This window comes from Solanum tuberosum, unplaced genomic scaffold, assembly GCF_000226075.1.
Source record: "Solanum tuberosum cultivar DM 1-3 516 R44 unplaced genomic scaffold, SolTub_3.0 scf00201, whole genome shotgun sequence".
NCBI lineage: Eukaryota > Viridiplantae > Streptophyta > Magnoliopsida > Solanales > Solanaceae > Solanum > Solanum tuberosum.
In genome coordinates this window covers 354,992-366,868 of record NW_006239126.1, presented here as the reverse complement: position 1 = coordinate 366,868, position 11,877 = coordinate 354,992, and the positions used below count along the sequence as shown (strand labels likewise).

The window sequence follows — 11,877 nt, the reverse complement described above, 5'->3', positions numbered from 1 at the left end:
TTTAAGATAAAATCAAACCAATAAATTGAAATAGAGGAGTAACAAATAACTTTTTCTTAAAGCATGAGCGTATATTTCTGTCAGAAATCTTGGTTTGAGACGAGTCTTGAAAATGAAAAATCTTTCAAGAAACTTATACTTATACCTCTTTATTGGGCCTATTCGAGCAAAAATCAAATGGATATCATATACTTGAGCCCTATTAAAAATTAATTACATCGTCAAGGAATAACCAAATGTCTAATAAGAGGTGATAGATCAACAATCACGTATACGTAAGTTGATTTCTCTAATGATTACTCAGTTAATACTTATTATCTTATAAAGTCACTATGCTTCTTGATTCTAATTTTATTCAACAAAGAAAATGACTTTTTGAGATATTAATTATTTACTTAATTGAGTGATCATCTAAGAAATCAATTCAACGTGACATAGAAATCTAGCGACTTGCTACATGTTTGGACTTCCTATATTCCGTGTGAACTCTGAAGTAGTTAATTTGCAAAAAAATCTAAAATTTTAGCTGAAATTAGCACATATTGTTGAAAGGATAACTCTCACGAATAGTCACTTTTTGGCCCCGGTAACCGAAAAATAATCATTGTCGTAGAACTTCAAATTCTACATGTGAAATTTATGAAGTTTCTTCACCAATGAAAATTGAAAAAATGGCTATTTTTTAAAGATAGGGTCGAAATGGCCGGTAGGCTCATAGTTCTAACTTATTGGGCCTGAAAATGCCGGGCTTTTGCAGGCTGTTCCTACCCATGGAGTTACTGCTGGGCTCAGTGGATTTGATGGAGTTGTGATGGAAATAGTCATCACTTTTGCACTTGTGTATACAGTTTATGCTAGGGTGTGCATGACCGGGTTGGTTCGAGTTTTTCAAATATCAAATCAAATCATTTGTGTCAGATTTTTAAATCTATAAACCAAACCAAACCAATAAAACTCGGATATTTCAACCTCGGGTTTTTTGGATTTTCGGATTTTTTCCGGTAAAGTATTCATACAAACATATAATTTACTTGTACTTCAAATATTTCTTTAGTCCTACCAAAATACAACTATCTAAGGTGTTTCTTAAGAAAATAACACAAAATATGATATGATAATGAAAATGATCATAATTTAAAAGTACTAAATCATGCTAAAATTAAGTTTAATAAGTATTAGTTACATGACTAAATATTAAAGGAAATTAAATTAGGTTATGTATTTTAATTGTCTAAACCAATGTAAAACTAAAGAACAAATATTCAATATTATTGTCATTCTTAGTGTTGAATTGATTTTCTTTTTGCATTAGTATTAATTTGATTTTGATTTAAGCTTTATTATGATTACCAACATCTGTGGACTATAATATTTATTGAACCATTCAGAATTCTAAGTTTCAAACTTGAAATAATATATTAAAAGATAAAAACTATGAAAAAGTATAAGAAATATTTAAAAATTATATCAAAGTAAATATTTTTATGTATAAAATAAAATTTTAAAATTATATATATAATGTCGAGTTGGTTTTTTTTAGTTAAAACCAAACCAACCCAAATATAGTAGGGTTTTTTTTTTCAATACCAAACCAAGTCAAACCAACCACTAGTCGGATTTTTTTTCTTGGTTTACGATTTGATTCGGTTTTCGGTTCGATTTTGTACACCCCTAGTTTATGGCACTGCAGCAAACCCCAAAAAAGGGTCACTTTGAACAATTGCACCCATTGCAATTGGGCTCATTGTTGGAGCTAGTATATGGGAATTTTTAAGAATTTCATAATGTTAAGAGCTAATTACATCCCATCCTTACTCTTTTTCAAATTACAAAAATTCCGGACATCCCAAAATGTTCTGATACATACCGTATCGGTTTCGGATACATAGCTCAACGTCCCGATACGTTGCGTTTGAGTTTTGGATACATCACTCAATGTTTCGATACATCGTACGTTCCGATACATCGCATCTCGCATACATCTCAATACATCGCGTAAAGTGATGTATCCGAGAATAGGAGAGAGTAGGAATTTTTGTAATTTTTTCAAATGGTAGGAAATTTTAGAGAATATGATAAAATAAGTTGTGTATTTAAGTTATTTTAAAATTTAGGAATCACATAGTTTTAATATGAAATTACAATTTGTCCTTATTTAGTATGTAATTACATTAATCCCTGAAAAAGTAAAATAAAATGTGGATGTTCAATCTTTTTTCAATATTTTCTCCCTTTATTTCCTTTTACTAAATTTGAAAACGTCAATTATATGGAAATTAGCAATTCACTTTCCTAATCTACCTAAAAATTACTCCTATTCAATTTGTTTGTTTTACTTTTCTTTTTAGTCTGTTTAAAAATGAACATCTTTTTCCCTTTTTGACATATTTAAGACATATTTAATTACAATTGTGCAAAATTAAAATCAGATAAACAAATTGAAACAGAGAGTAATAACAAGAAATCCAAAAAGAAAATTTAACAGAATAATATCAAAGACAATTTATTTAGGGCTAGAGTAGTAGCTAAACAAGTTAGCCCGTGTTTAAAGATTTTACCTGTACAATTATTTGAAAATGTATTTATTCCAATCATTATGAAAACTCTTTATCAAATTTGTGATGTTCTAAATTGTTTGGTACCAGATATATATATATATATAACTTTCACAACTTTTAAGAATTTAAATTCATTAAAGTATTCACACTTAGTTTAGTGTGATTTTTACTCGCTAGCGGGTAGTAAGGGTTTTGGGGTTCATTCGAACTTTTTTTGGTGTAAAATTATATTATTTATATATAGTTAATTTGTTTTTATGTATATACAGTAGATGTTGAATTTCTTTAGCTTTTTCGTGTGTTTACTTCTTCATATTTAATTTTAGCTTCGTTAATAATTTTTTTAATTCTACTGCTACTCTCTACTTACGAAGTTATGTTTAAAAGATACTTATTACACTGGATATGTTATGTATGTTATGTATGTATCTTTGGTTGAAGAATTTTATCTTTTTTTCAATTTAAAGGCAACTTTATCACATTGTTGCAAAAGTTAAAGCTCAAACAATTCAAGCTAGATTTATAATATATAAATTCATAGTTTAATTTTTTCCCTTTAAATTTCATAACTTTGTATGTTTAATGATACGTAATTACGTATGATGCACAAATTATCTGACTAGACAATCACATATGATTACGCATGTTACATGTATATCTTTAAGCCACTTTGTGTCATTCATTTTAGTGTGATGATTCTTTTCAATGGCTCCACAGAATTGGACAAGTTTTTTCACCTTAAAATACTTCAAAATTGAACCAAAAAAAAAACTTCAATCAAATCATACCTAAATGCATTTCATTTGGCTTTATTTAGCAACCAGTCTAGGGGTGATGGAGCGAGGTTGTTTACTGAAATCCTTCTACACAAAATTACATTGTATATATAAGATTTTTTAATATATATATATTAAAAAATATCTTTATATATATATATATATGTATATAGAGAGATGTTGAATTTTTTAAAAATAAGACGAGAGATTGGTTTTAGCGGTTTTGGGGGGTTCAAATTTCGTCTTAATATTCCAAGTTTGAATCTAGGCACTAGATTTTTTACTTGTCGAAAGCCCTTAGTGAAAATTCTAGATCCGCCAGAAAAAAATAATCCTACAAACATATTTTGTATTTTATTTATCAATTTTCCATGAAAAATGGTACAAAGAGGAAAATATTTTTCTAAGTTTTTTATTTTTTTTATGCTTGGTTGGTGAAACATTTTCTCTAAGAAAATAAGTTCCTTGAAAATTAAAAGAGGAAAGGATCAATATTGCCCAATAGACCACTTATATTCTCCGTTATATTTTGAGATAAAAAATGTCCATTCCGTTATCTCTAGAGATCACAAATACTTTCAAAAGTTAACAATACACAATTTTTAGTGATGTGACACGCCACATGAGACTATTCCTTCCATATAAACGTTACCAACTAGGATTCCACTATATTATGAGTTATTAATTTTGACTTGATTTGTCACCCAAACCCTAACCCGTTCTTGCTAAGTGCTAATCCATTGCTAATGACCCACCAAAATTAAGAGGCAAATATGGATCTTTTCTTTTCACCTCAATATCCTCACTATTCAATTGAACAAGCTATATAAGTGACATTTAATGCTATTCCTCCAACCCCTTGCCATCCCATATTATATAGGTTTGAGATAATATTTTTTCGCGTACTTATACTTATCAAATATCAAAATATAAATTAGAAAATTACTTATGTTAAAAAATACATATTTTAACACACCCTAGAATAACATTAATAATAAATCATAAAGTCATATCTCCTTAGGGCCATATATAAAGAAGGGTAAAAAAAAATATTGACGCGTGAGTAGAAAGCAAATGAAATTATGAAAAAGTATCTTTTTCCATAGAGTGTGCAAAAAGCAAAATCCCAAAACTCTTTTTATTAAAATCACATTGGCTTTTAATAACATTGCATTTTACCTTTCCACTTTGTAATCGATAAACTTTTCCAAAATGGATGTAAAGATTAATATTCCCTTCATAATTGATTGGACTACATATATATTATATTCTCCCACTAACAATAAAGCCTTTTGTTTGAAAATTTTACACTTGCTTTTTTCACAAGTCAATGACAATGAGGGAGGCAAATATAAATCCTTGTTGAATTATCCAACCAATAATTCAATTAATTAGAAGAATTTCATAGTTTTCCTTAATTTCTTCACAGATCGAAATAAAGGTTTTTCTCACTGCGAATCAATGTGATATTTGTGTTATATAACATGATTTTCCACTCATTTTCTTAAACTAACTCACTGAAAAAATGCGTGGTGAAAAACAAATTCTCATCATTTTTTTTCACCAATTCAATCAGAATATTTGTGTGTTGATGTTTTTCATGCTTCTTTTGACATTGTTTTTCTTTCTTTTTCCACCAAGCTGAAATTTGATTCCTTATATACCACGTTCAATATGAGTTATATATGAATATCAAATTATTGTTACATTAATTATATATACCTTTTCGTTTATGAAAAAAATGATCATGTTCATAAAATATCTTTAACAACTATATATGTGGTATATACATGGAGAACATTAACTGATTATCTAGCAAAAAGAGTCATATTTAAGATTTGAAGTTTATCAATTCATATAAAATAAAATTTACTAAATTCACATGAGTATATATATATGCCTAGCTAATTAATGCTACTTAAAATTGGAGACCTACCATCACATGTTAAACTACACGAACAATATAACAAATTATTATACTTGTCATTTCATATATGCTTTATATTGAATATTGAGTGTGTATATATATGCCTAGCTAATTAGTGCTACTTAAGATTGGATTAATTATGATGTGAGCTGGTTTAGTGGCTCAATTCTACTTTAATTTCCCCATTAACCATTGGTAAGGCATGAGTCTAAAAGTAATATTCTCAAGTGTTTTGACATATATCATGATGCATATGTCAATGGAAATAATAATGAGAGTAAAATGGAAGCATAGTGTGGCTATTAATTTTCCTAAAGTTGTAAAACAATGATTATATATTCACTCTTGTCTATAGGCACGTGAAATGATAAAAAAAAAAAAAGCACCTAAATATTGGAGCAAAATCATTGTGCTCGCATGGGATTCCAAGTAAAAATTCACTATAGTGCTATTTATGTAGGGGTTAAAAGTCATTTATATGAAATTTATATTAATTATCGAGTTGCATTTATCTTTTGTAGCAGAACGTAACATTGTGGTCTCGTGAGTTAGATTTCGGAATGATGGTATGTTCGTACCTTTTACTTTTACCATGTGAAGGTATAAATAGGTTGTTTCCTATAGACTCTGCGCAATTCTAGTACTAACATATGTCAAGAAACAAATGTGTAAAGTAAATACAGTAGCGATAAAGTCATGCTGAAAATAATGAAGAAGAGAACAGTACTAGTAATAAATAGAATACGATAATTGAAACAAAGAAAACAATAAATAATACTAAAATTGAAGAATATATTAATAATTAAAGAGTAATAATAGTAATACCGATAGACAATACTTGATATGTTATAATAGGTAACTTGTTTTATTTCAAGATTATAAAATGCCACATTTTTAAGGCATGCAGCTGTAAAAATTCATCTGAGTTCCACTTTCTATGTCAGCTTTTTGAGTTATATATTTTATGTATATGTAAGATAATAACATGTCAAGTCTGATCACTTGCACTTGAAGATTTTTTGCTGTTCATTATCCCCCAAGCCCTATCTTTTCAGTTATCACCACTTTGCTATGTGATTAGTCTTTTTAACAATTATACGGATTATTGTGTTTATGCGTCCATCTTATCATGACAGAGTCAGAAATTTAGCGAAAAATATATAAATTTTCTTCTCAAATTATTTTAAGGATGTGTATATACGTATAATTTTTTGATAAAAAAAGTACATTGAACCACCCTTCACCTAAAGTAGCTTTGCTCATGTCTCAACAAAAGGGCAAAGATAAGATTAAAGACAAGAGAACTTAAAAAAATCAGATTAAAATGTCACAAATTAAACTTGAATTAACATAACTTAAAACAAATAAAAATTCACCAAGTGTTTGTCCCTACATAGCAATCTTCCTAAATCCAAGGTTCACAAATGCAATTTATTAAAACACGGTTTTACAAAACTATGTAATTTATTAAATATAATATATAGTATACTCCCAAAGTTGACAACCACCGAAAGTTATAATAGATTTGATCCCCACTATCATTTGTTGGTAAAAATAGAATTTATCTTTTATATTTTTATATTATAAATAAGAAAAAAAAATATACATTATCTGATCAACTAACGTATAACTACAGGTAACACCCCCATAATTAAGGAAGTGAAACTAGTAAGCTAAAAAATCATATGTAATAAAGGGATCTAATAAAAAATTGAGCCCAGAGCGGACCTAGCTTGAAAGCTATGAGTACACGTAAACTCAATAACTTTTATTCAGATATGTATTAAAAAATTCACTAGTAATTATCTCCACATATTAGACTGTAAATTCAGTTATTATTACATTATATATTAATTTAAATTTATCTTAGGAATTCATAAAATTCAAATTCTGATTTTACCTATGATTCTTGTTTTGGCTTATATTAGGGGTTGTATATGTATGGGAAAAACCATTTAATAAGTAAAAATAATAGATTTCGAACTCGAATATCCAAATTCATAAAATTTAAATTCTGAATATGTCACAAATGAAAATTAATGAATGTGTTTATATAAAAGAAGATACCCAAATCCTAGATAAGTTTTATACACAAACTATGTAGCGGTATGAAATAGATATGTCTGCCTTAAAAGTTGTCTTTGGGAAATGAGAAACAAAATTGAGACACACGAGAAGTATTTTATACACTACAATAAATTAAATACATTAATAGTATCGATATTTGTTACATTGTCCGCGTATATAAGTTAAAATCCTGGTTGGAATACAATATTATTTATGCACACTGTATATATAGCTCGTGTGCTTGTGTATAAATTAATCCAACTTTTTGCAACAACTGTTTTAACGTTAGGAAACAAACGTCCGTTCAGTCTGGACAATGTTTTCTTTGATTTAGTCAAATTAATATTATTTTATTATATAGTTTTTTTATTTAACGAATATTGTGTTGGAATACGTAAATAAATAATTTTTTTATTTTTAATTTTTTCTGTCCTCATGAGACCAAGTGTGCCTATGTTAGCTATCATGTACCTCTGATGTTTGCTTTGTTGTCTCTCCTATATATAAACTCAATCTACTACTAAAGCTGAGACCAAAGTTTTCATGTTCTTTTTTCTTCTAATATTAGTGTGTCTATACAGTCCTCAGATTTGTTAAGGTAAGTCATTTTCTTCCCTTTCTTCACTTCACGAAAAACGAGAGGCCGATTTAAGATATATAGTTTGTTTGGTAAAACAAAAGTCATTTTTTCAAGAAAATGTGATTATAGATCGAACTTATCTAATTTCTATAGTATTATGGTTGGTTGGTTGTTTAGGGCCTAGCTGTACCTAACGTTGTTAACACTATGTTCTTCTCCGCCACTAAGGAGCGAAAGAATCAAGTTTTTTTATGGTAATGTCAAAATATAGACTTATTTGTATTTATCTAGCGATCAATCTGCTAGATTCATTGATCCTACTCGATCTTCCTTTTCCGTTTTAATTTGCTAACACTTTGTACATTCTTATTAATCTTCAAACTCAAAAATTTCATCAAAACACTCTCCGATTTTGATAATAGTATCATTAAGTTTTTATATATAGGTTTTTTTTTTGGTAAAAATATATTTTTCACGAAAAATGACCTCCATTATACTAAACACACTCATAAAGTCAACACAGTCAAAATGAATGTTTTTTCCTCATATGTACTAGTGATTTGAGCCGAAAATAATGTGTTCAGTTGAATCCGCATCTCGAAAAAAAAGAAAGAAGCACAATGCATATATATACACTTCACTATTGTCTTACACTTTTTTCTTTTTTGGTTAATTAATTAACAGGCAAAGTTATTCAAAGGGTGGAATATTAAGAGGTGAAAAACAGAGTTGTTATGGAGGAAAACTATCTTTTGGGATGGAAGAAGAATAATGATTTAGATAATTGGCTTTCGAGTGTTGAAGAAGATGAAGAAATGGATGTAGAATTGCCTTCTGTTCATCAACCACAAACACCAATGGAACCAATGGATTTTTTGTCAAGATCATGGAGTCTCTCTGCTTCTGAATTATCAAAAGCTCTTGCTAAAAATCAGAAACACTATAGTTTTGAAAGGAAATTTAGTGTGATTAATGAATCAGTTTCTCCACCTCCACAACTAGTAAGTTTTTTTCTACTTTTTAGCTTATGTTTTTTTTTTCCTTCCAAGATATGGTATTATTGTGTTTGAGGCTTTTTAAGTTTTGCAAGTCAAGAATAAAAAGGGGTAGTCTGGTGTACGAAGCATCCCGTTTTTGGGCACTGTCCTAGGAAGGGCCAACCCTGGAGATGTGTAGTTTACCCTGACACAAATATTAGTGGTTGCTTCCATGACTCGAATCTGTGACCTATAGGTCATATGAAGACAACTTTAGCGTTACTCCAAAAGCTCCCTTTCTTTTGAATTCAACAATATTAAGGTCTTGTTTGGTGATAGATTGTGAAGTTGAAACTTGAAAATTTGAGTTTTTGAAGTTGTGATTTTTGGAATTTTAATTTGTGTTTGGACATGCATTTTTACTTGAAAGAAATTTGAAATTTTGTGAGTGGATGTCCCAAAACTAGTTGACAACTTGAAAATATTTGAAGCTCAAATTATCATTTTTCTCTTAATTTGTTGTGATAAAATATGGTCAAGTTTGTATCCACAACATTCCAAATTAAAGGAGTTGAAAAAAAATTCAACCTGTCAATTATTTTTCTGAGTGATAGATTTTGTTGCAGCCAGAGACCAAGATGTTGAATTCACAAAACGGGCGAAAGCCTGGAGGGATTGGAAGGTGGTTCCATCATAAGGATTCTAACAATAGCTCAGTCAAGAAGAAAGAAAAGGCGCGCCTAGAAAACGCGCATATGCACACTGTCCTGTCCATAGCAGGACTAGCTGCAGCACTGGCTGCTGCAGCAGCAGCAGAGAACTCAAACGGTTCGAGTTCAAAGATGAGCATGGCTTTAGCATCAGCTACTGAACTCTTGGCCTCACATTGCCTTGAAATGGCTGAATCAGCCGGGGCGGATCATGATCGTGTAGCCTCTGTTGTTAGATCAGCTGTAGACATACATAGTGCTAGTGATCTTGTCACACTAACAGCTGCAGCTGCCACAGGTACTTATTTAGTCACTTACTGTCAAATAACAACATCGTTGTATGAATATTTTTTGGCTGCTATAGCAAAATGTTGTTATAGAGAACGGATATAATATAACATAACATGAAAATCGGTTCCAAAGAACACTTGGATGTTATTGCGAAATTTTATTATAGAGAGATTTGACTGTACTATGTTAAATATTTATATATCAGTAGAAACTATAGAAAACTTCTAGTGCTACAGAAACTAAATAGGCGTCTGGCATAGGATTTGGGAGTCTGATTTCAAGTTTTGACTTCAAATCAGTGATTTGAAATCATGTCCAAACGGCCCTAAGTTTTTATAATATTGAAATGAGACGGACTTAAGTGAGTGACATGAACAGTAAGGATTTATGTAGTCAGTCCCAACTTGTTTGGAACTGAAACGTAGTTGTTGTGGTATTGTGTTCTTGCAAATGGATTTGAGATACTTATATACATGATTACTAACAGTAGCCATTTTGCTATTAATGAAAAGCTTTGAGAGGAGAAGCAGCTCTTAAGTCAAGATTACCAAAAGAAGCAAAGAGGAATGCATCAATAAGTCCTTGTGACAGAAGCATGGTGGAAGCTCAAAGTTTTGCTACTGTTTTCCCTAATGAGATGGATGAACACGATTCTCCGTTTGCGGGTGAATTGCTGCATCTCACAAGAAAAGGTGAATACAGATTTATATGCAAGAACTATTTTTAATATACATTTTCTTATTACACAATATGTTCAACAAAAGTTCATTCAATTTTCTTCTGTTGCTGATTCTACTTGCTGTTGTTTTTCTGGATTCTTAGGTCTGCAACGATGGAAACGCGTTTCTGTTTATATAAACAAAAAATCTCAGGTCTGTTAATAGTCTTTCAAGATTTTGAGATACCATAAAATTCACAAACATAAATGGAAGTACTAACTTCTGTGGATCAATTTACAGGTTGTGATCAAGTTGAAGAGTAAACATGTTGGTGGAGCTTTTTCTAAGAATAACAAATGTAAGCTCTCCCCTATAGTGTCATTGTTTTCAATTTTTTCATTTCCCTTGATAGATTTGTTTAATAAGCGATGTACTTCTTTCAGAGGCGAATCCAGAATTTTAACTTGACGAGTTCAACATTTAAGACACTTTAGTGACTTTTCACATACATTCAACCCTCTCTATAACAACATCATTAGTCCAGATATTTTTTAACTGCTATAGCGAGATGCTATTTTAGAGAATATATAATATAACATAATAAGAAAGTCGGTTGCCAAGAAAACTTGTCCGTTATAGTGAAATGAACAAGATGATTGTTATAGAGAAGTCTGACTATATCTATTTATGCTCCCTTATCAACAAAAATATCGAGTTCAGTTGAACTCGTGTTGCATCCGCCTCTGACGCCATTCATTGTGCAACAGGTGTTGTATATGAAGTATGTGATGAAAGTGAACCATGGCTATTCAACAAAGAGATTGAAAGCCTAGATTTGTACCTTAGAGTAAAGACAGCTCAGGGTCTTCTAGAGTTCAAGTGCAAGAGCAAAAGCCATAAACAAAAATGGGTTGATGGAATTCAGAAGCTTCTAGATAAAACCAGTTTATATGAAGATACTGAGGGCTCAATGACAATGTTGAAAATCAACAAGAGCTTTTAGACTAACTTAGTTTTTCATTTTTTGTGTTATTTTTATGTATAAAAATGTTTGAGATAGTTCTTGGTTTGTCTGTTTTATGATACTTCAGATGTAAGTTGTACTTGCTAATTGGAGAGACTACAATCTTCAATAAGAACTTAGTATCTAAGATATTGGCAATGTGAGACAGGTCTTGTTTGTAAGAATTTTGTAAATTCACCTAAGAACTCATTATTTCCAAGTAGCTAAATATAATGGAATTTTGTAAGAAAGAACTCATTTTCCTGGACATTTTCTTGTTTATATTTCATTCACCCCCCCCCCCCCCCCCCCCCCCCCAATAAAAAAAA

The 11,877-nt window shown here is 30.2% G+C and overlaps 1 protein-coding gene across 1 annotated transcript; it reads left to right on the top strand.

Moving 5' to 3' along the window:
* Positions 1-7,813: 7,813 nt before the first annotated feature.
* On the top strand, positions 7,814-11,712 carry LOC102590680 (VAN3-binding protein). The gene is made up of 7 exons (XM_015312365.1): positions 7,814-7,925; positions 8,591-8,909; positions 9,512-9,893; positions 10,399-10,578; positions 10,709-10,758; positions 10,846-10,903; positions 11,313-11,712. The coding sequence occupies exons 2-7, from the start codon at positions 8,643-8,645 to the stop codon at positions 11,546-11,548; spliced, it is 1,173 nt and encodes a 390-aa protein (XP_015167851.1). The 5' UTR covers positions 7,814-7,925; positions 8,591-8,642; the 3' UTR covers positions 11,549-11,712.
* The last annotated feature ends 165 nt before the right edge of the window (positions 11,713-11,877 follow it).